This window comes from Alternaria viburni (assembly GCF_023758015.1).
Source record: "Alternaria viburni strain BMP 2772 chromosome Unknown scaffold_3, whole genome shotgun sequence".
Lineage (NCBI taxonomy): Eukaryota > Fungi > Ascomycota > Dothideomycetes > Pleosporales > Pleosporaceae > Alternaria > Alternaria viburni.
The window spans coordinates 103,836-130,238 of NW_026055772.1; the positions used below are offsets into that span (position 1 = coordinate 103,836).

Consider the following 26,403-nt stretch of genomic DNA (forward strand, 5'->3'; position numbering starts at 1 on the left):
TTCATTCTTTTCGGGCAGTTCATCTGGAAAGTCGAAGACACTGCGACATTTGATACATAACGACGCATTCTCTGAAGCCATGTTGCTGATTGGAGCTTCAAGCTTCTGCAACTCAGTTCGTTTGAATCAGTACAGAATTCCATGGCCTAGATCGTTGACAGCTAGATGGGGGGACAGGTAATCGTTTACACACACCTAGGTAGCCTGCCAGCATGATACGACTCGATTCAGTGTGACTGATGTACTGATAGCCGCAGATCTACAGCATTGAGTGAGCATAAGGGCTAAAGGGAGCGCATGCTTTTGTTGCATGAGAAAGCCGCGGGTGGTAAGTTTCTGGTCACCACTGTTCGCATGTCATGTCTAGGATCTTTACCCCGCGTCACGAGATTGGGGCTGTGCAGCCCTTCGGTAACACCGATGTCGTCATTCCTGCCTCGCATCACCAGGGCAGTATCACTCGGCTGATGGGCTTAGGATGTAACAATAGCTCACAAAACGATTCCCAGTCGCTCATGGAACGAAACATGATGATTTACCGTAGAGTATTGATACATCATCCGTTCTCGAACTTACTACTAACAGAGGTACCCCAAAGATCAATTCCAAACAATACTTTATGACATGACGGTGGATGCGCAATGAGACCAGATCGCCTGATATGTTCTTATGGATAACTAGATACGAACCAATATTAAGTCACGGTAGTGATGAGCCGTTACCTCCGTTGATAAGTCCGCCTTGAGGTGCAGCCTAGGACCTGACTCTCTTTTCTTATCTGTATATATCGTTTCAAGCTAGCGTAGGATTTCGCTTCTGCGATAGCGTGCAGCTGTTGCGATGTTGCTCTACCATTGTCTCTTGTTGGTTTAACGCGTTCTTTCCACGTGCTGTTTAGATATCCAACCCATTGCGCAAGGTCTCTCTATCCTTTTCTTTGCACGGTCATCGCCGAGTAAGCGGACTTCATCATGAATTGCTCTCTCGTCTCTGACGATAGCTTCGGCCCTCAGTATTGCGACGACTTCGACTTCACGATAGTCTTCGAACAAAGTCTTTTTCAGATTGCGCCATGTGCTCTACTACTCCTCGCTCTCCCAATCCGAGCCTCTCAATTGCGAGATCAAGAAGCGAAATGTGCAAGATCATGGGCTCGCCGCGGCAAGCAAGCCATCATATCGTTCTTGGCACTGAGCCAATGCGCTTTACTAATATCCTGGGCGCTTGCAAAGAATACCAGCCGAACCGCCGTGGCAGCGGCAAGCTTGTCTTTCCTCGCTTGCTTGGGCCTGCTTTGGCTGTCTTCCGTTGAGCACACGCGCTCAGCGAGGCCCAGCGACATCATCAGCGTCTTCATCCTCATCTCGATTATCCTGGACATTCCACAGGCTCGTACCTTATGGCTGCGTCATCGCTCAGACACCGCCGTCGCGGCCACTTTTACTGCTTGTCTAGCCATCAAGATTGTCATACTCTTTCTCGAAGCACGATCCAAGAGACCATGGCTACTTCCGCCGTATCAAGCCTACGCGCCGGAGGCACTCGCAAACATCTTCGACCGGACTGTGATGTGGTGGCTTAGTCCGCTCTTTCTCCTCGCGTATCGAAAGAACATTAAGTTCGAGGATTTGTACGGTATCGATGACAGCCTGTTATCTGAATCAGTGGAGGATCGGTTTATGCACTACTGGTCACGCTTCCGTAAGCCAGACTTTCGTATCCTTTAGACCTGCTTCTGACGAGATTAATAGGCCAATACAACATCAAAAGGCGCCCTCTGCTGCAAGCGATGGTCTTGACAACCAAGTGGAGTCTACTTGCGACTATATTGCCACGTCTCTGTCTCAGCGCTGTGAAGCTCACCCAGCCTATTCTGATTGACAGAATAACGAAATGGCTCGGAGATGACTCGCGAGATCATGATACCGGAAAAGGCTTGATTGCGGCGACGATGCTAATCTACCTGGTCATGGCCCTCTTGACGGTGACGTACAGAAGGCAGGCCGACCGATTTCTCACTACGCTGCGCGGCATCCTCATTTCGGCGTTGCATTCGCAGAGCCTAGCCCTTTCCAACACCCAGCTCTCGGATGGGAACATGCTCACTCTGGTAAGCACCGACGTGTTGCGCATTGGCATGAGTTTACAGCGAGTCGGAGAGATGTTTGCTGCCCCGTTCGAAATCGTGGGTGTCGCAGCATTGCTAGCTCGTCAAAGTGGTGTTTCTTGCATTGCCCCAATTGCAGTGGGAGTGGCAGTGCCCATCATCAGTGCCCTCAATAGTAAGCGAGGTCTGCCGATGCAGAGGATCTGGCTCGATGCCATTCAGCGACGGGTTGCATACACGGCAGCCGTGCTCGGTTGCTCCAAAGGCTTCAAGATGCTGGGGTTGACCGAGTTCCTATCTAAACGAATTCAAGCACTGAGAGTCAAGGAGCTTGCTGACTATGCCGGGTACCGGAAGTTCGTCGCAGTCAGGGAAACACTTGCTTCAGTGCCCAATGCCTTGGGGCCTACTCTTACCCTAATGATGTTTGCACTGATCACCGGCGGCAACAAGCTCACCCCGAGTGTGGCATTCAGTACTTTGTCGTTGGTCTCGCTTCTGTCCGCGCCAATACAAGAGGTGGTCTGGGCCATCATTGACCTCCAGCTGGCTCACACGAGCCTTTTGCGCATTCAGTCCTTCCTTCTTAGCGACAATGACGATAACGCTGAGCCCTCGTTAGATCTTAACAGTGCTTCCACACCCATTGAGATGACGGCGATGGTTCCAATTGGCGTCAGTCTGACCAATGTGACAGTGTACGCTGGTGGCAACCCTCAACGCCCCACCCTTCAGGACATCTCCCTGGATCTGCAAGAAGGATCTTTCACCCTCGTACTTGGACCGGTTGGAAGCGGGAAGTCAACACTACTTCGCGCTATCTTCGGCGACGTGAAGCTGAGTACTGGCAGTCGTACCGTCTCGAGGGACTTCCACTCATTCGCATTCTGCTCTCAAGAACCCTGGCTGCCCAACGACTCGATCCGGAACATCATCGTTGGAAAGTCCGACTATGACCCGATTTGGTACAGCACGATTGTGAGCACATGCGCGTTGTCGACCGACATTGCCCGATTTCCGGCCGGAGAGCAGACAGCGGTAGGTAATAAAGGCATGTCGCTGAGTGGCGGGCAGAAGCAACGTCTTGCCCTCGCAAGAGCGCTCTATTCGCGGATCTGTGTCTTGGTGCTAGACGACATTTTCAGTGGCCTGGACATTACCTCCCTCAAACATATTGCTGGATCTGTCTTCGGCTCCTCTGGCGTAGCCAAGCGGCATGGTCTCACAGTCCTCATGACCACTCATACCGCCACGTATTTTGTCCAGCAGGCTGATCGAATAGTCGTCCTGGGAAGCGAAGGCAGGATCGTTGAACAAGGGTCATTCGAGAAGCTGATAAGTAATCGGAACAGTTTCCTCCATAGCATCGAGCTTCGAGAGGAGGGGACGGGCAATCCGCACGAAGGGCCGAATGATGCTGTCGAGATTCCAGCGACTTCGGTCATGGGGTCAGACGATGCTCTAGAATCTCCCTCTGCACGCCGGACCGGAGAGCTCTCGACCTACGCGTACTGGTTCAGATCATTCGGATTGAGATTATCCCTTCTGTTCCTTGCCGCAACATTATTGGCAGGGTTTTTCTGGAAGTTTATGGAGATCTGGGTTCGGTGGTGGTCTGATGCAGAAGCATCGCGACACTCTCTGGGATATTGGATCGGCTGGCATATTGCGTTCGCGCTGCTCGCATTGTTGTTCGATTTTGCCAAATTCTGGACCATCCTCGTCTGGGCTGTACCTCATTCATCAGCGAACCTCCATCAACGAATCTTGAACAGCGTAATGAACGCTCCATACTGGTTCTTCTTCAAGACGAATTTAGGGTCGATCGTGAACCGCTTCTCTAATGACATGACGTTGATCGAGAGCGCTGCTGCCGGTCCCATCTTGCAAGCTTCGGAGAGCCTTACGATGGTCTTGGGCAGCGCGGCATTGATACTGGCCGGATCGAGCTACGCCAGTGCCACTCTGCCGTTCCTGCTTTTGGCGGTCTATCTCTTACAGCGATTTTACCTTCGCACGTCGCGCCAGCTCCGTCACATGGACCTCGAGACACAGGCGCCTTTGGTTGATGCGATCCAGGAGACAGTGTATGGCGTTTCGACCATTCGCGCCTTTGGATGGCAATCTGCTTCCCATAGGAAGTTTATCAGCCTTTTGGACCGTTCTCAACGCCCACATTACCTTCTGCTGTGTATCCAACGATGGTTGGGCCTCATGCTGGACCTTCTGACAGCTGTGATCGCCACCGCTGTTGTAGCCCTAGCTGTCAGCGTGCCGTCGACATCATCTGCGAGTTCTCTAGGTTTAGCCTTGCTCAACATCTTGGGGTTCAATGGTCAACTCTCCACTTTCGTAGTCGCCTGGACAACGATCGAGACGTCTGCTAGTGCCGTATTTCGCTGTCAAAATTTCGAACGAACGACTCCAAACGAGCAATCGCCACTAGAAATCGCGAGACCTAATCAAGACTGGCCGGCAGATGCAAAGATCGTCATCCAGGACTTGCGCGCTACCTATACTCCAGATGGTCCGGATGTTCTCAACGGAATCAGTCTTCGTATTGCACCAGGAACCAAAGTCGGTATCTGCGGCAGGTCAGGAAGTGGAAAATCATCTCTTCTGCTCTCGTTCTTCCACATGCTGGAGAATATCCCGAGGGACAGTATTTATATCGACGATGTTGATCTTACTACTGTTCCTCGAAGCTCACTCCGGGAACGCCTGACGGCGATTCCTCAAGAGACACTGATCATACCTGGTACGATGAGGGAGAATATGGACCCTGTGCAAAAGAGAAGTGTCGATGAGATGAACTCGGCTTTGGAGAAAGTCGGCCTCGCTTCACTGGTCGCTGGTCGGGGTGGTATCGAAAGTGACATGGCCGACATTGGTCTGTCTCAAGGTGAGCTACAACTATTCGCTGTTGCCAGGGCACTCCTACGCCCAAGCAAGATCCTGGTGGTGGACGAGATGACCTCTTCTATGGATTCGTTGTCAGAAAAGGTGATTCTTGATCTTGTGCGAGCCGAGTTTGAAGGCAGTACAGTTGTAGCGGTTGCGCACCGGCTGGCTACCATTGTTGACTTTGACACCATTGTAGTCTTGGACGCGGGGCGCCTGGTTGAGTCTGGGCACCCCCATGAACTGCTTCAGAAACCGAACGGGCAGTTCCGGAGGATGTGGGACCAGCAGGAGTCACAGGATCGGTAAGTACCAATAATTGAGTAGCTGGCCCATATACAAATGCCCAAACTCAGACCCAAGGCCGGGACACGTCCTGCTCTTATCATCTTGTTACATCTATCACAGTCCGTGACGCCGTTCGTACTGATAAGTGATATGTAACCTTGAGCCAATTCAGGTAATGGAGCTCGTCCCAAGATACACAGTCCATGGCACCGCCCTGCATCTTGGTGGGAGTAAGCCAAGCCCTGATGATCCGACAAACCATCCCAAGCTCGAGGAAGATATCGACTGCCGACCTACTTCTATCGGTATGCGCATTACCGTCCCACGCGCTGCCGTGTAGCTGCCTTCTTACGCAACAGGCTCTGCGCCCATCTCCTTATGCACAAGAACGCATGTCGTCAAACTAGCCTCAACAAACGACAGCGATCATCGATGAACCGTCCTCGCTTAGCCTGTCGATCCGCCACACTGCATAAGCACGTGAAAGCCGCCGTTGTGGTGAAAAGTGGCGTGCTGTCTTTATCGCGTCCTTCCCGGCAGGCCCACCTGCTCAAGAAGGAATGCCGATTATCGAGGTTCGGAGGAAGATGCATGCCGCGGTTCCATCGGGGCTCGGTAGCAGCTGATCAAAGGCGTTGTGACTCGTGATAGCCAAGCCATTGAAGAACAAAGACGAAATGAGATTTTCTCGTGAGCTTGAGCCGCAACGCGTGACATGCAAGCTCCGCATCGGCGCCCGATGAGTAAGCGCGCTCAGCATGTGCGCCAAAACACGATTCGTGCGCTTTAGCAACACGCCAAACCTCGTCATCCACTTTCACATGCTTTGCAGGTTTCTATTCTCATTCAGGACCCAGAAGGGCCTCAACACGTTCCACCGTATTGATATCGAGACGCGCGCTGTCCTGCAATCCTGCTGATGCACAGGAGGTATCTATGCGGCACGTATGACGGAGCCAGTTCCCGTCACCGTTCAATGGCAGCGCTGGAATTGTCGACGTGATAAGAGAACCCAATTGCGAGGCGAGGACTCCTAGCTGCCATGCACGATGCCAACCGATCCATGGTAGGTTTGCGGCAAGCAATTGGACCTTCCGCGATAGCTGACGCGGAAGCGGAGTCGACGTACCGTATCATCGAGACGCGACCGATAGGACAAGAAATGCAAGCCCGACATATGCGTGTATACAGGGCGGCCAAGCTGTTCGAATATTTCGCCAACAGGAGAGGGGCGTGGCTGACCTTATCTGACGTCGCCGCGTCGTGAGTGGCCAAAGCGTCGCGTCTTTCACATGCCAGGCGCAAGCTGTACGCCTTGCAGGCCAGCTCCTCAACGCTCGACGGGCGCGCGATAGAGTTCGAGACGCGGGGCAGACATGAAGGCAGCATGTTGCGGCTTGCTCTGTGTAACGTCTGACTTGCATCGACTCCGCACGCTGGGTCTCAACGGTCGAGACGAGAAGCGAGGCGAAAAGTTGACTTTGGGTAGTGACGTTCTGGTAGGTCCCCGCGTAGATTGACATGGCGCTTGTCGACGATAGCCACTTTCACATGCCACTGCATCTGCTTCACCCCAGCCCACTGAACCACGCCCTTTTCAGCAAAGCCTCCCAACCAAATACAGTCACATCATAGCGCACAGCCGTATAATAAGGTCGACCAGGACCCTTTTCTCTTGCTCTACGTTACTGCTACTCCTCCACTGCCTCGCAACCCAACAATTCTTCTTCCACCACAGTAGAACCTGCAACACTGCATATCTACTACTACGATTAATGGCACCACACGCAACCGACGACGGCAACATGAGCTCTCAGGCACCTATGACCAACGGCGAGACGCCCAGCTCAAAAGCTCTGTCGGTATGTACTACTTACTTTTCCTCTTTCTCATCACACCCGCAAACACGTCTCTTCACACACACACACACACATCATGGGTCACTTTGCTGCGATCTGGCATTGATTGCGGACCGTCGCGGGGTTTCGAGCACCTGGGAACCGCAATCTACTCGGACCAGTAACACGGCGCACGAAACCCACGATGCAGGCGCGGAGCTTACGGCCCAGCCAATCAACCCAGCATTCCGCGAACCTTCTTACAGCATGAACCCTACTTCGCGGAAGCCGTCCGACAAGCTTCCGTGGAAACTTCCGCAACTGCATACTTTGAGATTCGATAGACGAGCACGAGACTAACAGCCTCCAGCATCTCCACTCGTACCCCGTAGTCCACGACAGCGTCGAGACTTTCAAATCCAACCCCTACGGCTCGCGCGCCCTCAACCTCGCCAGCAATACCTACAACTCGGTCGTTGCACCCTTCCACCCCTACCTGCGCACACCATACTCCTACCTCTCGCCCTACCTGGCACGCGCCGACCAGCTTGGTGACTCTGGCCTCTCCACCCTCGAGACACATCTCCCTATCGTCAAGGAAGACACCTCAAAACTCAAGGAGTACGCGTTCTCGCCCGTCACATATGTGCGAAGCACCTGGGAAGACGAGTACAAGAAGACGCATTACAACAACGGTGTCGTCAAGATGGGTGTTGCGACAGTCAGCTTCGAGCTCAGGATGGTGAGCGATGCGTGCGACGTTGTGCTGGGATACCTGAACAAGGGCAAGGAGCAGACGAAGAAGAAGGTCGATGAGGTTAAGCAGTAGAGTGCGACTATGACCTGCATAGTATCTCGGGGCGTTTGTACGATGAAAGGCGAGGTGATTAGGGCTCGCTGATCGGAAAAGCAAAGGCGAAGGGGCGTCCATCAGTATGGCTTGTCGATGTAACGTCGAGTAACTTTCTTGCGCCTGTCTGCGCGCCTTTCCTTCAAAGATAGACCGGTTAATGACATGATATCCCTTCTGTTCCATTGATTGGTGTTCACTGTGCACTGCATCAGCATGTGAGTTGAACCAGCAAGGGCCTAGACGGCTTCTTCGTAGATGGGACCGAGGCCGTCTGCCTCATTACATTGTCGCACGTGAAGGCAGCAATACGGGGCGCTCAGGTCGTGGCGTGCATCGGCTCGTTGTTTCGCTTCGGTAGTGCTAGTTGTTCTAATCCTGCATTGTCAGCATAAGCCTCACTACATCATCAGTATCATCCAGTAGTAGACAGAGGCCAACGTGAAAATCATGTTCATTTCATGAAGTTCGTGAATTGAGCCGGATGCCTTGAGCGGATGCCGGATTTTTCATGCTTTGATTATCAAGCCGAAATACACGCCTGGACGGCAGGCCGGTTGTGTGTCCTGTCATCCTATGATATCCACCGCTCATGCAGCATCTTCCGTATCAAATCATGCCCATCTGCGCCCAGCCGTAACCGAAGGAAAGCTTAGAACTGTAAGGGAGTGAAGAACCACCTGTTCTTTCCGGACTGGTATCGCTCCTCGAATGCCTTCTTGACGGTCTTCTTGGCCTCCTCCCGTTGCGAGACCTCCTTGAATGTGTCGGCGGAGATGACGCCCTTGAGGTTCTCGAGCTCGATGGTGTAGCGGGTGGGCATAATGTGGGTGTCTGCGTCTATCAGCGGCTGCCCAGCGAGTGCGTCCTCATGTCCACGTACAGTTGACCTGCTTGACGAAAGGCTTGACCTTGCTCTTCTTGGCCTGCTTGGTCTTTGACATGCGGCGGGTGACCTTGGAGGGGTAGGTCTCGATACCGGCAACGAGCGCGTGGGGGAAGGGGTGCGACTTGGTGCCGTTGTCAAGTGGTGAGATGATCACGCACTTCTTTCCGGCGTAGCGGCCCCGGGTGATGATCTAGGCGGACTGTGAGTGAGTGCGATGGGGGTGTTTCGAGCGATTTCAAACGTACGACAACGCGTCCGACCTTGAGGCTGGTGGAATGTTAGCAGCTGTTCTGTCGCATGTTGTGGGCTTTCAAGGGTGCGATTATTGGCGTCCCGCTGCGCATTTCGGGGAGCACCGCGGGGCGCCAATTTGTATCGCAGAGAGGATCGTGTGCAGCATCGGGGCACTCACAACTTCATTTTGGCTGTTGTCCGGGTTAGTGATGGGGTTCTTGGTCCTGGAGTTCGAGGTTGTCGCCAGAGCAAAAATGGTGTGTGGCATGTCGCTTGATCCGATGAGTTTGGCCGGCGCCGCCCCACATTAATTCTTAGCGCCAAACACGCTGGTTGGCTGGCCCCGCCGCCGCCTCTAGGAAATCTTGAAGACCCGCAAAGTTCGCGACGGGCAGTCGACACAGCTGGACAACCACCACCATGAAGATCAAGGCCCTCAGCCGGTCCACGGCGTCCACCCAGGCCCCCGGCTCCAGCGTCGCCAAGGTCACGAGGAACCTCGACCCCAACCTGCATCCGTTTGAACGTGCGCGCGAATACACCAGAGCCCTCAATGCGACAAAAGTCGAGCGCATGTTTGCGCAGCCCTTCCTCGGCGATTTCGAGCCTGGCCACGTAGACGGTGTATACTCCTTCGCCAAGGATCCCAACTCCCTCGAGCATTTCGCCAGTGGCAGTGGCGACGGCATCGTCAAGGTCTGGGACTTTACCAGCAGGGAGGAGAAGTGGCAGGCGCAGGCGCATGAGAACCTCGTCAAGGGCATGTGCTGGACGCGGGACAGAAAACTCATAACCTGTGGATCAGATCGCCAGATTCAGCTGTTCGAGCCATATGCGCAAGCCTCGAAATCGGCGCCAAAAGCAACATGGCACGGCAACTCAGCCTTCACCTCTGTCTCGCACCATCGCTCGTTACCGACCTTTGCTGCTGGATCCAGCTCCATCTCCATATACGATACATCGAGGACATCTGGCGCCCCTGTTTCCAACCTTGTGTGGCCGTCGGTAGGTCTTTCATGCAGAGCAGACCTAAGGCATATACTAACATTCAGTAGGCCATTGACACCATCACGGATGTCAAGTTCAACCAGGTCGAAACCTCGATACTCGCATCATGTGCGACCGACCGCGCTGTCATCCTCTACGACGCCCGCACCAACTCACCCCTACACCGCACTGTGCTCAACTTCCCCGCGAACTGCATCTCCTGGAATCCCATGGAAGCCTACAACTTCGCCGTTGCTTCGGAAGACCACAATGGATACATATTCGACATGCGCAACATGAAGCGTGCGCTGCAAGTCTTGGTAAGTCTCCCATTTCGAGGTCAGGCCAGACTCATTACTAACACCAAATAGAAAGGACATGTTGCCGCAGTCATGTCGATCGAGTTCTCTCCGACCGGAGAAGAGCTCATCACTGGTTCCTACGACCGATCCATAAGGATCTGGGAGCGATCAAAGGGCCACGCCCGGGACGTCTACCACACCAAGCGAATGCAGCGTGTCTTCTCTGTCGCATGGAGTCCCGACAACAACTACGTACTCAGCGGATCAGACGATGGCAACGTCCGTCTATGGAGAGCGAGAGCTTCTGAGAGGCAGGGCGTCAAGTCATTCGCCCTAAAGCAGAAGCTAGAATATGACGCAGCGCTCAAGGAGCGATACAAGCACATGCCAGAGATCAAGCGCATCGAGAAACACAGGCATCTGCCCAAGACTGTCAAGAAGGCGGGTGAGATCAAGAACGAGGAGCTCAAGGCTGTCAAGAGGAAGGAAGAGAACGAGAGGAGGCACACGAAGAAGGGCACGGTCCGGAGGAAGGCAGAACGTGAGAAGATGATCTTGGCGAGAGAGCAATGATAAGTCAAAAGAAGGGTTCAGTACATTTTCTGCATAGCGTTGGCGTTCTTGGTATTCGGGTAGAGGACCTGCGGTACTATACGATGCATCCGAGGGTGTTGATCGTAGTTTAAAAGATATGGGTCATTTTCATTCAATTAGATATTCTCTGCATGAAGACCTACTTGATTTGAAAACGAGGAATTTCGAATATCGCTCCACGTGACATCGCGTGATTGCGTCATACCTCGGTCTAACAATTACCCCAATGTAGTCCACAGGACGAAAGGGCGCGAAAAGTGACATTTGACCGAGATCAAACAACATACTTCATTAACAGATTTGGAACCTTCAGATACCTCCAAGTTGCACCGGTCTACTTCCCAGCAGTGATACACCAATCTGAGTCGCCCAGATCGCAAACATGGCATCTAGATCTGCCCTCCACATCCAAGACACCAAGTTCAACGATCTCGGTCTCTCAAAGTCAACTTTGAACAAGGAGAAAGTTTGCTGCTACACGCGTTCGCTAGAGAACGCCAGCGATGAGAACCCCATACTCGTTCTCATTCATGGATACCCGCAATCGGCTTACATGTAACTTCCTCATCCATCTCCATTCCTGCATTCAACACATTGAAGAGTCTGACACAAGGCCAGGTGGCGACACTTAATCCCTCTGCTCCCATCTAAAGCACCGCTCTTCGTCCCAGATCTTCCTGGCTATGGCGCTAGTGCACCAATTGCGCAGAACGACAAATTGAGCATAGGGACGGCGGTACTCGAGGCGCTGAAGACGGAGGTCAAGAAGGGTAAGAGTCCAGATGGAGATATAAAGGTCATACTCATTGGCCATGATCGTGGAGCGAGAGTTGCCCATCACCTCACTGTTAGCGGGGTGGATGGAGTGAAGATCTTGGGTGTCTGTTTGATCGACATCGTAGGTCCTAGCCTCACACATACTAGTAAGCGTGGTGTACTGATCCAATAGGTCCCGACTTCAACACAATGGCAGCACTTCACCTCCCCAGCCACGGCAGCAAAGGAGATAACAGGCTACTTCCACTGGCCCCTACTCGCAAACGTCGATCTAGCAACGCGTATGATCACCGCTTTCGGCCCCTCCAAATGGTGTCAAGAGATGATCTTGCGTTGGTCTGGAAAGAGCAATGCCGGTATCGAGAAACTGAAGGCTAATGATTCGTTGACCGTCTATGGCGATTTCTTCAATCAGGAACATACGCTGAAGGCTACTTGCGAAGACTACAAGGAAGGTGCTACGACGGATGTGGAGAGAGAGGAAAAGAATCAGAAGGAGGGGAGGAAGATTGAAGTGCCGTTGTTGTTGGTGTATAGTGCGGCGAGTATTGGGAGTAGGTTTGACTTTCCGGATGTGTGGAAGGAGTGGGTTGGTGAGGGAGTCAAGATTGAGAATCATGGGTTGGGGGATGGGGTAGGACATTTTGGGGCGGAGGAGGCGCCTGAGGAGTGTGCAACGGCCATAGTGGATTGGACGAAGACATTTGTCGGACGGTGAATGTAGAGTACTGGAATATTGTACAGCGAGACATTCCAAACGATCGCAATGGTCTTTCCGACTCGGTCGAACAAAATCGTGCCACACGGTTCAGGGAGATAATGTCAATCTGTCGCCGACCATCCTATGTAATGATATTGGCCAAGCGCTTATCTGAAGCTCTCGTGGATGAGGCCACAAGTCGTAGCTACCTAGGTACTATCCTCGCAAATCCTGAACGGAACAAAACGCTCACCAAGACGGCAAAACTTCTCGTGGTAGGATGACAGATACTGGCGCCTACCGGCAGGTGTAATTCCGTAGCCAATGACGCGTAACGCAATGTCGCATTACCGACGACCTTGAGGTATTGACATGTCGTGGGTTAAGATGTAGTTCGCGTCGAGAGGGGGACCTCGGGACCATCCGCGCGCCGCCTTGGCGGCTGCTTCGCGTCTGGCAACCCCTCCCAACGCGATTCGCTGGCGCGCACCTCCTTCCAGACCTTGCATCGCCCCCAACAACACGGCAAGGGCAGACGGCCACACAGGTGCGAATCGGTACTTGCCTAGGAATGATACAACTCTCTATTCCCGAGAGGCATCTCCGCAGCTGCGGTGTTCTGCGGCGTCGCTCTGCATCATGCAGTCCAGATCATCGAATAAGCAATGCAGTGCGATAGCGACACGTTCGCGCAATTGGCGACAATCCGGGGCTGACTTACTGACCTGCACAGTGCAGAAGAGGTAGCATGCTGCCTGCATTGTGAGGCGCAAGCTCACGCGGAGCGACAGGCAACTCTTGTGCACAGTACCTTCCATAGCCTCTTTATCCGCATCCGACCCTCCCACTCTGGCATTGGCAGAATTGATCGTTCATCATGCTACTTCCTACCGCTGCATTTTGGCTGCTCTACATCGCTCGTCGCTCATATGCGTCAGGATCGTACAACCTGCAGCTCGCAGCGTCTGCGTTGAGCCCGCAACTATCCAAGGACGCCATCATCACGTTTCCATGGGATGCTCGTTGGGACGATCTTCAAGTCCGCGGTGCCTCACCACGAATATCTCCCGACTATAATGTGGTAGTTGAAGTCGCGACTGAGTCCGACGTGCAGACAACGGTCGCGTTGGCCAATCGTTTCAACATCCCATTCCTGGCCGTTACCGGGGGTCATGGATGGACCACAACGCTTAACAACCTATCGTATGGCATTCAGATCAACATGCGGAAGCTCAATACTACGACACTCGGTCAGAACGGCAAGACTGCTACTGTTGGAGGCGGAACGATGCAACACGAGATTACCCGCTCCCTGTACGCCTCGGGCAAGTATTCTGGTAGGCTTGAACCCGTACATTCATACGCGTAGTTGCTTACCGTTCTTGTCACCAGTTACCGGGCTTGGAGAATGCGTGTCAGTAGCAGGTCCACTGCTGGGAGGCGGCCACAGTCTCCTCCAGAATCAATACGGCTATTCTCTTGACGGTCTCGTTTCCGCGCGCATCGTCGTTGCCAGCGGCAAGGTTGTAGAAGCTTCCCGGAAGAAGAATGTCGATCTGTTCTGGGCTCTACAAGGTGCAGGCCATCAATTTGGCATTGTGACAAGTCTTGAAGTAAAGACTTACGATATTCCTTCCAATTGGACCGTCTACTCGATCATCTTCTTATCTGACAAGGTCGAGGCGCTTTTCAGTCTGGTCAACGAATTCGAAGAGCCGAGTACGGAACGCTCTGCGAAGCTAGCGCTCACGGGGCTGTTCGTGAGAATACCTGCCGCTGATCCCGTCAATGTAAGCGCAGCCTCGCAATACACCTACCAGATACTGACTGCTCATCAGCCTGTCGTAGCATACACTGTCGCCTACGAGGGCACGGAAGCGGAAGCTGACCCCTATGCCGCTCGTTTCAAAGCGCTCGGCCCAATCTCTACCACGGTCTCCACGGACGTCAACTACGTAGAGCTATACACGGTGACTGGAAACAACCTCGGAGGCCAAGCTTGCAGGCGAAACCAGAACGTTGCAGGAGCCGGTGTCTCTCTACCTACCTGGGATCTTGAGGGTGTTCGCAAAGCCTTCACGTTATTTGGTAACATCACGGCAGATCCACGCTTCAATACATCGATCACTCTGATGGAGAATTACGGCATGCAAGGCGTACGAGCTATCGACATATCTTCCACTGCATTGGCACCCGAGGAACGCGAGTATCCTATTCTTGCATCGCCGGTTCTGTGGTGGGTTGGCGACGATGCGCAGACCACCAAAGATGCATACACACACACGCGCGCAATGCGTGATGCGCTATACACTGGCCTCGACCGCACCAACCAGAAGCGACACTGCTATGTTAATTACGCTAACGGAGAAGAAGATAGGCCTGAGATGTATGGGCACGATGCTAGACTCGCTAAGTTGGTCAAGTTGAAGGTTGAGTGGGATCCGAAGAACAGGTTTGGATACTACAACCCAATAGTGTAGGCAGGAATGCATTCACAGTAGCAGAAGACGAAATATTTTGAGGACGACTTTATTACTAAACTAAACGCAAGTGCGGCGAATGATGGTGCCAGGAGTAACTCGCGTCGAAAACCAGCGCAAACCGCAACGCCAAACCTCACCCGGGAGCAACTCGCGTCGCAACCCAGCGCCGAATGCAACCGCCAAACCTCAGCCAGGAGCGGATATCGCATCTCTCCGCTGCCAAAACAAACACAAAAGTCCGGCGAAGCGACTACAGCCACTTCCAAACGGCCTCGTCATCCCCACTCGCGACGCTGCCCTCTGGATCCCAGTCGAAATCCTTTGCCTTAGGCGGCCACTGCCCCTGACACTCCAGATGCTTTGCGATAGCATCCTCCGTCAGCTCCGCCCCTGACTTCTCCTCCACCTCTTCCTCGACCCCTGACACCTCCCCCTCCCCCTCCTCAGCGGGCAGCGCGAAGGTCCTCGCAGCCTCGTGAAACTGCTTTACGGACATCTTACAGGCATTGTCGACCTCTACGCGCGCTAGCCCCTTGCTGGCGGAAACTTTGGCCTCAGGCCCAAACTCCGAAAAAGTGTGTTTGGTCATCTTCCAGACGGTGACCTCTTTTTCAGAGGCGTTCTGGTCGATTTCTTCAACGGTATGCTTGCTAGCAGTGACCGTGAGGTGTGTGTGTAGTGATTGTCGGGTTTTTCGCTCACCCGAAACGGTTTCGGCATTGTTGAACAATCCCGCTTCGACGCAGGATTGGCCGACGCCAAGGTATTCTGCCTCCTCTGCCATGTACAGCCTGGCCAGGCGCTCAGGCTGGGTGCAGGCGATGTGAAGGCGTTTTGTGGCTGGTAGTGCGTCGCCAAGTACACCCCAGATGTCTGTCCATGTGATGTTGAGGGTGGCGGACTTTGATGGTTTGATGACGATCTCGAGGATCGTGTTCTCGGGATCTATGGCCAGATCTTCCCAGTCTTCTGGGCCCCAGATGGGGAACTTTTGGTGAGAGGAGGACGACGCTGTGGCCTGCGCCTCCTTTGATGTGGTGAAGAGGGCGGCTGGTGACGAAATGCTTGTGACCATGTATTCGTCTTCGTCGAATTCGACGGTTGCTGTTGTGGCCATGCTCGCTTGCCAGACGGCGTCGCGGAGCTCTTTGGGTAGTTTTGGGAAGAGCGTGAAGGTAGACATGGCGATGGTATTGGTATTGATGTAGTAATGGTTTGTCTGGTGTACTGGTATGCGTACTGGTTTTGTCTGAAGCGAGTTCGGACGGGTATGGTAAAATGGGATGAGAGAATAGTTCTGATGAGAGAGAGAGGGGGGAATGGGCTGCCTTTTATTCAGACTCAAAGCGCGCTAACTGCAGTACCAGACTACTCGGCGGCGAAAGGTCACAAGGTCGCCTGTGTCTTTGCTCCACTCAAAGCGTCCAAAGAGCATATTATCACGTCACAAGAGTCATAGAGCTACCCTATGACACGACATAACGAATACACTCAGCGCATCGACCGAGAACCGAGACCCGACATTACACCCCGGAGGTACTCGCCGCGCCATTAGGTGTCTCTGGATACATGATCATATCGCAAAAGCCTTCGGCCAGGAACCGATACCCAAATCCACAGCCGGAGGTACTCGCCGCATCACATAGAATTGTATCGCGCAAGCGTTCGACCAACGATCGAGACCCGATTTTGCAGCCCGGAAGTACGCGCGGCACCATATGGTGTCTCTGGACATATCGTTATCTCGCGAACACCTTCGACCAAAAACCGAGACTCAGTTTTGCAGCCCGGAGGTTCTCGCCGCACCTCATGTTGTTCCTGGATATGTCATTATATCGGTCAGAACTTCAGGCAACCACTTCAGACCCATAACACTAGAGAAGAGACTCCTGCGATATGACACCGGTGCAAGAGTTTTCAAGTCATATGATCGCTCCCATACTTACTCTGCGACCACTTGCGATGGCTTGTGGTCTCAGCAAAGGCAACGCCCGCTCTGCGACTCCCGGAGTTTACCCAGCTGCCCAAAGCTCAGCCGATTACGCATAGTTTACCCGAAGCTATGACAAGTGCGCGTTGCTGTGCTCAATCGTCTTGGAGCTAGTGGCTTTTCTAAAAGACATGTACACATCGCGCTTGTTCAAGTTTCTCGAGACACCTGTTCGATACATCATCTGCTTTTCTCATTCACTAAAGCCGTAAGATACTTCCTATCACTATTTGCTAGTTTATATTGCTATTTTGGATTGCAGTGTCAGCTCAGGTGTCGTTCTCTATCACTCGCCAGTCCGGATTGAGCGCACACTTGTCTGCTGACTAACTCGTCCCCGCTTTCACATACTCTCTTCACAGACCCAGACCTTCCCATCCCTTCTTCCATGCAGTTCTATCCTGCACCTTCTCCACCCTCAAATCACGGCTCCGAGCCTGTTCGTAGATTGAGTCATCAACCTCGGAGAGTTTCCGCCGCTCTCCTGCGTCGCTTTCGCTAGCGTCGTCATCGCTCTCATCTGGATGTACGGACTGGTCGTTGCACGGACTCTCCCCAAGCTTGATAGTCTTCAAGTTTGGCCATTCTGTCTGGCGATCTAGAAGATGCTTGAGGTAGCGCTTGGTCTCGTACGTCGAATCCATGATACCGATCTTCTCGATCGTGGTAGGTAGACGACAAGTTCGGAATGTCCCGTACTTGGCAGAGAAGAAAGCGTCTTGTGGGGCATTAAGACTGCGAAGTTTAGGTAATCCAGCAAACGTGGTCATCGGAGTTGTATCGTGGATATACTCTATCATCGCAATGTACCTGACCAAATCCTTGAGCGCGGGCTCAACGTCCAGAGTTAGATCTGTCAAACTGCAGCTCTTCAGATGCGAGACAATATGCGCGAAAGATCCTCGTGGAAGGTGGGGGAGTCGGAATTCGTCGTATGGGTCGACAACAGCGCGGTACAGAATGAAGAGGTGGGTCAAGTTTGGAAGACCGCTAACAACGCTTCTGAATTGACCGTACACACCCTCCATGTGAGTGGCTTCATAGCAGTAGAGCGATTCGAACTCCGGTTGGATGACCAGACGGGTCAAAGTCGTAGAAACTGTTGCACCAGGTGTGATATGTGATGTCATCGTATTGGCATAGTCTATGGTCGCCAGAGGGTCTTCGAACAGGTCGAACCTCGCGGCTTCAAGCCGGGGTAAACTCAGCCAGCTTGATGGTGCGCGTCCATTTGTTGACAACCGTGTCAGGCTAGAGAGGCCCTGGAAGCAATCTGACAAACTCACGTGCCTGGATATGAGCTCGAAAAGATTTTCGACTTCGGCCCAAACAGCGTTGTTCTTGTCTTGTTCGTAATACAATGGTGAATCCAAGGTCGTCAGCGAAAGCGTACCGAGGGCAGGCGTTATGCACAGGATTATCCCGATGAGAGCCGTGTCTACGCCCCTCACCAGCATGTCTTCCCAGTCCTCGTGGTGAAGCGAAACACCGTTCCTTGAATTGACAGTGCTCGTAAAACCCTGGAATAAGGCCAAAAGCTCCGGAATACCGCAAGTACAGTCCTGTCGGCACTCTTCATAATAGCACCCGCAAGATAAGCAGCTCCGGTGATGCGTGAATGACTTGCCGGATAAGCTGATGTTTAGTTTCCGCACTCTGTTCGCAAGATCGGGTCGCTGCAAGAGAGTACGCGCGAGATTTGCAAGACCTCGTTTTGGGGTCGGATTTGGAGAGACTTCCGTGTGTAAGACCTCTTGCGCAATAGGGCATAGCTTCTGGCAACTCAACGCGAGGTGATTGAGATCGTTGCATCCGTTTTTAGTGTCGTCTCGCAGACATTTGGCGACTGCGACTAGGAGCTCGTCTGGGAGGCCACACAAGTCAGTCATGTCGACGAGCGCGCGTGTCTGAGGCGTGGGGTAATGATCTCAGGTGCCCAGGTGAGATGAGAGAGCGATAGCCTGTTCAGTGCTGGGGAGCAGGAAGTCGCGAACAAGCCTAGTCTCGCCCGACTGGGTAAGCTGCCAACGCGCTATCAGCTGACTCTTCTCTCACTTGCATTTTCAGATGTCGCAAGCTCGAGCAGAGTTCACTCACTGTATCGCAAGGTTGTCTAGTGGTCGCGCTGTGCTCTCTGTCAAAGCTCGTGAAGCACCAGAATGTGTCACTACCAGATAACTTTGGATGGCAAAGCATCATAGATTTGCAATACAGCCTATCAATCTCTTGAGTACTACTGGTCAAGCTCTCACGTGTTGGCTCCGCTGCGTCCATCCCTTCATCTCTCTTCTCTGCAGTCGATATTACCAGCTTTCGAATGTAGTCATCCTCAGTGCCTAGATATAACAGCGCCCTCGTTGCCAAAAGCTTGGTCACTTTAGTCGCGTTGGATTGTGTAGCTGCTTCGTGTGATTTCCCCTCTTTGGTCACACATGCACTTGCCTTCGATAACCGGGCGTTGTGTCAGCTCTACTCACCAGCTTCGCGCCTGATCCACCATTTTATCCAGTCGACGATTCTATACTTCTATGTTTAGATTTGGGCTGCTGCTTTCCTTCCTTCACCATAGCCTTCATTGGAGGTATCTCCGTATTTGACCATTGGGTGGGTCTGTGACGGCTAGCGTGTCCGTTCATTGGACGTGAAGTGCCTTGGCAAGGCCGCTAACCTGATCAACCGTGCCACCAGACAGGCAGCCATCAGCCTTTGCCTGATACGGCGACCTCCAAGCTGCCGTACATAAACTCATAACGTCTTCTCGACAGCTTTCGCGACCATCTACCGTTTACCTCCAGCTACGAAACTCGCGCTGTCCCAATGGCGTCTGATCCTATCCCTCCACCCTCCAATTTTCAGCCACAAAGCCCGCTGTTCTATGTCATACCTGGCGAGATCCGTAACGAGATCTTCCAATTGGCGCTCATGCAGGATGAAGACAGCGCAGCAGCGTATCCGGAAGACTCGTACTGGTACCGGCCAGGTTTCTCAGGTCCGCTCAAGGGCAGCAGTGCGCTTTTGCGCACGTGCAAGCTCGCGTACGCGGAGGGACAGAAAGTGTTCCTCAGAGAGCTGGAATGGGCTTTTTGGTTTAGTATGTTTATGCGAAATCTGTGACGTTACCCCAAACTGATCTCGACGCAGATCGGGGACCTGATGGCCGTACATGCACTCCAGCGTGCGAAAAGTTCTTCCGCAACCTAACTCCACAAGCCGTGCAGTCACTCCAGAAAGTTCGTCTTTTCACGCAGATGTTCTGGCTCGAAGAAGGCGATCAACTATTCTACATCCTCAGCATACCTCAATTCCGACCAACCCAGCTTACTATTACCATACGATACTCTGACTGGTGGTTCTGGGAAAGCAATTCGCCACTGAGTATGGAAGAAAAGTGGCTACGCTACTTCGAAGGGAACCCCGGCTTGCGCGTACTGAGGGTTGAGTACGAGACGCTCAGTTGGAAGAAAGCGGAGATGATGCGCATCATCGATCGAAACAAGAAATGGAAACTACCTGTACGAAGGGAAGGCGGCAACTTCCAGAAGAATGAGCTCGAGGGATATCTGAGCGCTGAGAACACTGAACTGAAGGAATGGACTTGGAAGGGCCCAAGCAAGCTGGGTGGACAAGATTGGATTCACCACGGCACCGAAGATAAGGTCGAATACGTCGTCGTCACAGATACCTGGAAGTTCGTGGAAGGCAAACTCACCGAGAAAGAGATGGAGGGCCGATTGACCACTATGATGCGAGCACCTGAGTTGACGCGGGCCGAGGTGGAAAGACGCCGCAATATAGGCGCATGGCGTGGGAGACTTCGGGAAAGGAAGACTACACAGTATGCAGCTTAGTAGAAATATAGCTTTCTAGCTGGGAGGATTGCGGGGGGTTTGGGGCTACTAGGACTTCGCACACGGACATGTCTCTCGTGAATGTCGGTTCGCACGATTAGCCCCAACATGTCATCATATCAACATGCCACCTTGAACTTTTCTTCTATCTCTATTTGACCTTGCTCATCTCATGAACACTCTTAACATGATGTACATAGTGCTTTTACCTGTATGTGAGTAGACTTCAGATCAATGCGCGTACCGCATAAGGCTTAGGAATATCTGAAAGGAAGGCAGGAAGACACCTAGGCGCTTCCAAGAATGTCAACAATGCGAGCCTTATCCGCTCTCCTGTAGGCGCCGTACGCAGACAAGGCCCCTGTCAACCTGCAGGTATACGTGTGCTACGCTCCCATTGGACCAACGCGCACCTCCCGTAACGTCTGAGGAACGTTGTCGAAACCGGTAGAAAGTCATTGAGTCTCATACATATTATCTCACATTGACTGCTCGCCATTTAGAAATCTTCTCAGCAAAGATCGCGATCTGCATGAGTTCTGGCCAATATTTTGTCGCTGCCGCCATGTCTCCGTCGCGCTCGCAACCAAGGGCTAATGTACTGACCCATCAGCCCACCTCGACCGAAACGACTTCGACGCCTACGAGACCGCGGAGGATGATAGAGAGGGAGTCGCAAATCACGAAACTTGAATCCGCTGTCTTATATCCCCGGCTAGTTCTTTTGGAAGCTCTTACTGGCTTCATGAATAAACCAAAGCAACGAGCAAAATCCGGTCTTGCGATGTGTGAGGCTCGACGAGATTTCCTGGATTCCTTCGCTTATCTTTGCGACGTGGAGAAAGGCGGCAAAACGGTCACGGCTACTGGCTTACAAAGACTAGAGAAGGACAACCAACTCTGGCTGGCTGCTAACGAAGGTATACGCGATGATATCCTGATATATGCAAACGATGTCTTGGATCAGATCAAATCCGCAACCGCAGAGACTCAGAGCATCATTCAAGACCGCATTGTGGCTCTTAGTGTCGAGAAGTGTAAGCCGAGGATACAGGTCTACAAAACAGCGGTGCAGGAACTTGCACTGAAATGCAGAATGGCTCTCCGAAGAGTCGAGAGAGACGACGCCGGTATGTGTGGTATTGCATTCGGATGGGCAGATGCTTACTCAGGAAGTTAATCTTCTACGAACCAAGTTGAAGAAGCTGCATGAGCCGTCACCAAGTATGAGCTTGGGCAGCTACGTTGATCTGTGTCATACTCTGAGAACCGAGTGCATAGAGGCTATCAAGTTACACTCCAGCACCACGGACGACGACTTCGGCAAACTAGCGCATTTTGTCTATCGCATAGGTGCGACACGCGAAGCAGCAAACAAAGTCGTCGAAGCTATGATTCGTGTTCCTTCTCTTCAGCGAATATCCAGGATACAGACCATTAGTACGCCCCAAGTTGTCAAGAAGACCATATCGCCAAGCTGCATGAGTCCACATGAGGTCTTTTACGGTGTGCTCAAAGAGACCAGCCCAAATGTTCCTTTGAAGTTTCAACAAGCATTCCTCCAGCTATACCATTTGGACTCATTACCAACGAGACCAATCTATAACCACATGGTCTCGAAAGAAACGGTAGTGACCAGGATACACGCCGAACTCCAAATTGCAGACAAGTTCGCCAGGTCGCAGGCCATCAACTTCGTTGACGACGACAAGTATATCGGGTGCAGCAAGCCAGCGTGTTATTTCTGTTACAATTGGCTTTGCCTTCACACGCAGGGTTATTCTGAGCCTGCAACCCACTGCAAAGTTATACCCGGCTGTCGTGGACCAGACTATGAGCTGAACGATGCGGGGACGGATGTCATGATATCCATGTACAGTAAGATCAGCCGGCAGGTGGGACAGGATATCTTTGCGTTCCTGGAAAAGGATACGCCGCCACCAAGGGTACCTTATATGTCTACTGATGCTGGAAGTCGGGCGCCGAGTCGCATGTCGGGGTTCTAAAAGTGAATATGGACTATAGCATATCCAAGATGGTATACTCGTGGGTCATCTAGGCATTATAATGCACATGCCTTCGGCAGTTATTACCACTGCAATACTACAAGAAGTCTCCACGCTCCTACCACCCGTGGCCAATTTTGATATCAATAATTCTCAGCGCTCGACAACTCTCAACTCCAACTTTTCTGGCTGTCTGACATGAAGCAGCAGCGGGTCTGCACATGAGTCCCGCAAAATACTCACCACCTTCTGTCCAGCCACACCCACCGTCTCGCCGTCTTGACACACCACTTCAACCCGGACCTTTTCCAGGACGCTACTCAACGCACTGCAAAACTCCACCTTACTAAACTTCATCCCTGGGCAGATCCTCGGGCCAGTCCCCCATGCGAAGAATCCACTACCACTCGTTGGGTGCCTGAGTTCTTCAGCAGACAGTATCTCGGGTAGAGTTACCCTGCTACTACCGGCGGATTGCGACTGAATCCAGCGCTTCGGGTTCCAAGTAAGCGGATCGGGGAAGTTGGCGGATGAGGTGTGAGAAGCCCATGAGTTGAGCATGATTTGGGTGTTAGCCGGAAGGACGATATTCTCATGGGCTTTCTTGGATTCTAAACTGGTCTGTGGGATAGTACGCTGGGGATGTGCAGGAAAGGGTAAACGCGGAAGAGGCGGCGAAGGACTGTAGAGACGTAGCGTTTCGTACTTGCAATTCTGTTAGCCTGCGATCATGCTCCGCGCAATAGTAGATGGCCGGTGTTTATGAAGAACGAGGACGTACCATGACAGCCATTACCCTCTTTAGTCGAGGGAATACTCTTGCATACTCCGGGTCATCAGTTGCTTCGTCTTTCAGAACTTCATCTAGCTCTTCCACTACCCAGTCTTGGACCTCAGGGTACACAGCCAGTAGCGCCAATGCATATGATAGCGTGATAGATGTAGACTCCAGTCCACCAACTGTGAAGATAAAGACATTGCCTCTGATCTCAACATCCGAGAGTTTGGACTTCGAAACTCCGCTTCCAGACTTGGCTTCGTCGTTTGCCCTGATGAGCGTGCTGATGAGTGTAGCAGCTTTGGATTGCCCGCTGGCCACTTTTGATCGCTCTTTCACGACGGTTTCGTCCATGTACTGCCGGAACTCACGCATGGCGAGTAGCAGTCTCTTAGTACTAGTTGGAAGTAACGATTCGAGTATGGGCAGTTTGAAGAGTAGCATAATACCCTCTATAGCCGGTGAGATTGAAGTACCCATCACCGTTACTAGTGCATCGCGAAGTGACAGTTGGTGACCTAGTGTCGGTTCATTGACTTCTGTATTCTCGAAAGCGACCGAAGAGATGACGTTGAGCGCCAGTGTACTGGTGTCCTTGATCATGCTGTTCGTGCTTCCGCCGGGTGATGAGAGCCAACGCTTGATCATGTTTTTCGACTGTTGCAGAGCTTCGTTCCATACCGTGGCTGAGGCTCGCTCGTTGAAGCAAGGCGCTGTGAGTTTGCGATGACGGATCCAATCATCACCATTTGACTTTTTGCATTAGCTTTTACGGTCCTGAGTACTAAGGATATGGGGTGAACTGCGAGTTTCCAGAGCATATGGCACATACCGTGTCAACGTTTTGCCCAAACGTGCCCAATATCTCTACAGCCATAGTCAGTTTCCGCTTCCAGTGTCCTATCACACATTGTCGGACTCACCATTCACATTATCCGGCTTTACATAACCCCTCCAATCCTTGAGTACATGTTCAATCGTTTTCGGATCACTTGTACATAGCACATTATGCCCTGACGCCACCACAATGAAGCAAAGGCCAAGTTCTTGATGTAACTTGTCGTCATCTTCCCAGCAGCATGTCCAGTCAATGGCCCTGAACCACCGGTAGCTTTCTAGGTACGTTCGGAATAGACCGACTACCAGCTGCCATTGTAGAGTATATGGGGTGACAGGACTTATGATGATGCGCAAGCCAGACTTGCGTGCGGACACGTAATTGCGATAGAGTTGGTAGAGCGGATAGGTGACAAAGAAGTGAACGAAAAGGCAGAGTATCGATGCGATGATCATCTTATCAGGATCTGGCCGATGATGTGAATCTCTGATTGACTACGGGCACCTTGGTGTAGCTAGAGTTTAGAGGGCACTGGACATCTGTGATCTAGGTGTCTGCGCGCTGAGATTGCACATCATCGCGGGGTCACACATGCGTCGTGCTTATTGAGGTAGGCGCAACTTGACATTCATGGATGAATGTCAAAAAGTTGGCTTTATCTGACTATTGACTTTTCACTTATGCGAAGATACGAACTATCGGACAGAGATAATCGCATAGCAGTAGAGGCATGAAAACGCAATGCGCACGCGCAGCGCGCATGCAGGCGCATATCACACGCGTGATGTCATCCTACTCTACATTACAACCTCCACGAGCAAGGTTGCAGCAGTACAATCCTGCCACATCTGAGACACGAGCAAGCCTGCGCATGCACGCCTCACCGAGGCACGTCTGCAATGCAGGGTCAAAGATACCGAACGTGTCAAAACATGCAGAGCCGACCCGCGACGCACGTCAATTACTCGACAGGAGGGATGCGCCCGTCTTGGGTTGAACATGGCATCGTGGACACTTGCAACATAGAATGTTTGATCTACAACATGTGTTCGCAGGAGATTGCGGATGGGTATTTTGCTGGTTTTACCGTAGTAGCAAACTTGTATGTTTCAGGCTTTAGCCTGGCTTGTTTCATGGATCTGGTAGGTGTGTGTGATTCGGAGTGGGTTGGGGAGAAGCATTAGCCGGTCGCGATGAATGATGATGTCGCGATGAGAGGCGCAACGGAGCCGAACGTGTCGGGGGATTGTCAACTTTCCCGCGAATTGGAATGCAGTCGTCAACAGTAACAGTGATGTTGTTTCCACAGTAATTCCATATCGTTGATGTCAACAAAGGCAAGGCAATGGGACCCAATGCGTGGATATGCGCATGCTGCATGTACACTGAGGCAGAACTGTAGGTACGCGTGGGGAGCAGTCGGTGGTCGACACCCGACATGGCCGTCTGCGATGCGGGGTCAGAAGGCAAAGACCTAGTATTGGTGGTTGCAGGGTGTGTAGACGTAAGTATACATGCGTGCTGAAAGGTAGCACCACGCTATGACACCTGGTACCGTGGTTCGCATAATGCGAACCCAGCCACAAGGCAGGCGCAGCAAAACTCAAGCAACTTCAACATGACTAAATGAACTACGACGCTGGACTGCAACACGATCAATGCGCGAGTTCTCTCGGCCCGCGATGCATGCAGAGATTTTCCTACCAGATCAGCCCATGTTCCTCAGCCACCCCGGCGTATCCCGGGATGGCTGGCTGAGCACGTTCTCCTCGGTGTATTCGGATAGCGATGGAAGAGCTCGAGCATCCTGTGTGTGGACCACCGTTGACGCGTATCTAGCTTTTAGCAACGCTTTGGCGTGAATAGCCCGGGCCTAGGCGTCATAGCCCGTTACATTCGGTGAGTAGTCCGTTCGCATAGCCACGGATTAGAGGTTCGGCCAAAACCAGCTCGGCTCGAAGTGTTTTTGCTTTGCTCGGATACGACAACACGA

At 52.4% G+C, this 26,403-nt stretch overlaps 11 protein-coding genes across 11 annotated transcripts; 7 read left to right on the top strand and 4 right to left on the bottom strand.

Moving 5' to 3' along the window:
- Positions 1-1,789: 1,789 nt before the first annotated feature.
- J4E79_001672 (uncharacterized protein) lies at positions 1,790-5,317 on the top strand (the record flags this gene model as incomplete). Its single annotated transcript, XM_049350580.1, has 1 exon — positions 1,790-5,317. The coding sequence occupies one exon, from the start codon at positions 1,790-1,792 to the stop codon at positions 5,315-5,317; it is 3,528 nt and encodes a 1,175-aa protein (XP_049214419.1).
- Positions 5,318-7,101: 1,784 nt separating this feature from the next.
- J4E79_001673 (uncharacterized protein) lies at positions 7,102-7,963 on the top strand (the record flags this gene model as incomplete). The annotated part of the gene is made up of 2 exons (XM_049350581.1): positions 7,102-7,158; positions 7,505-7,963. The coding sequence occupies 2 exons, from the start codon at positions 7,102-7,104 to the stop codon at positions 7,961-7,963; spliced, it is 516 nt and encodes a 171-aa protein (XP_049214420.1).
- Positions 7,964-8,636: 673 nt separating this feature from the next.
- Positions 8,637-9,293, bottom strand: J4E79_001674 (uncharacterized protein; the record flags this gene model as incomplete). The annotated part of the gene is made up of 4 exons (XM_049350582.1): positions 8,637-8,818; positions 8,868-9,063; positions 9,119-9,140; positions 9,286-9,293. 4 exons carry the CDS (start codon positions 9,291-9,293, stop codon positions 8,637-8,639), a joined length of 408 nt encoding a protein of 135 aa, XP_049214421.1.
- Positions 9,294-9,527: 234 nt separating this feature from the next.
- Positions 9,528-10,969, top strand: J4E79_001675 (uncharacterized protein; the record flags this gene model as incomplete). The annotated part of the gene is made up of 3 exons (XM_049350583.1): positions 9,528-10,112; positions 10,163-10,414; positions 10,466-10,969. The coding sequence occupies 3 exons, from the start codon at positions 9,528-9,530 to the stop codon at positions 10,967-10,969; spliced, it is 1,341 nt and encodes a 446-aa protein (XP_049214422.1).
- A 403-nt stretch (positions 10,970-11,372) lies between these two features.
- On the top strand, positions 11,373-12,485 carry J4E79_001676 (uncharacterized protein; the record flags this gene model as incomplete). Its single annotated transcript, XM_049350584.1, has 3 exons — positions 11,373-11,545; positions 11,609-11,888; positions 11,940-12,485. The coding sequence occupies 3 exons, from the start codon at positions 11,373-11,375 to the stop codon at positions 12,483-12,485; spliced, it is 999 nt and encodes a 332-aa protein (XP_049214423.1).
- An 859-nt stretch (positions 12,486-13,344) lies between these two features.
- Positions 13,345-14,947, top strand: J4E79_001677 (uncharacterized protein; the record flags this gene model as incomplete). The annotated part of the gene is made up of 3 exons (XM_049350585.1): positions 13,345-13,804; positions 13,893-14,257; positions 14,306-14,947. 3 exons carry the CDS (start codon positions 13,345-13,347, stop codon positions 14,945-14,947), a joined length of 1,467 nt encoding a protein of 488 aa, XP_049214424.1.
- Positions 14,948-15,200: 253 nt separating this feature from the next.
- J4E79_001678 (uncharacterized protein) lies at positions 15,201-16,133 on the bottom strand (the record flags this gene model as incomplete). Its single annotated transcript, XM_049350586.1, has 1 exon — positions 15,201-16,133. One exon carries the CDS (start codon positions 16,131-16,133, stop codon positions 15,201-15,203), a length of 933 nt encoding a protein of 310 aa, XP_049214425.1.
- Positions 16,134-17,296: 1,163 nt separating this feature from the next.
- Positions 17,297-18,397, bottom strand: J4E79_001679 (uncharacterized protein; the record flags this gene model as incomplete). Its single annotated transcript, XM_049350587.1, has 1 exon — positions 17,297-18,397. One exon carries the CDS (start codon positions 18,395-18,397, stop codon positions 17,297-17,299), a length of 1,101 nt encoding a protein of 366 aa, XP_049214426.1.
- Positions 18,398-19,757: 1,360 nt separating this feature from the next.
- Positions 19,758-20,788, top strand: J4E79_001680 (uncharacterized protein; the record flags this gene model as incomplete). The annotated part of the gene is made up of 2 exons (XM_049350588.1): positions 19,758-20,031; positions 20,115-20,788. The coding sequence occupies 2 exons, from the start codon at positions 19,758-19,760 to the stop codon at positions 20,786-20,788; spliced, it is 948 nt and encodes a 315-aa protein (XP_049214427.1).
- Positions 20,789-21,353: 565 nt separating this feature from the next.
- J4E79_001681 (uncharacterized protein) lies at positions 21,354-22,630 on the top strand (the record flags this gene model as incomplete). Its single annotated transcript, XM_049350589.1, has 3 exons — positions 21,354-21,918; positions 21,965-22,499; positions 22,564-22,630. 3 exons carry the CDS (start codon positions 21,354-21,356, stop codon positions 22,628-22,630), a joined length of 1,167 nt encoding a protein of 388 aa, XP_049214428.1.
- Positions 22,631-22,947: 317 nt separating this feature from the next.
- On the bottom strand, positions 22,948-24,220 carry J4E79_001682 (uncharacterized protein; the record flags this gene model as incomplete). Its single annotated transcript, XM_049350590.1, has 3 exons — positions 22,948-22,983; positions 23,038-23,499; positions 23,576-24,220. The coding sequence occupies 3 exons, from the start codon at positions 24,218-24,220 to the stop codon at positions 22,948-22,950; spliced, it is 1,143 nt and encodes a 380-aa protein (XP_049214429.1).
- Between the last annotated feature and the right edge of the window lie 2,183 nt (positions 24,221-26,403).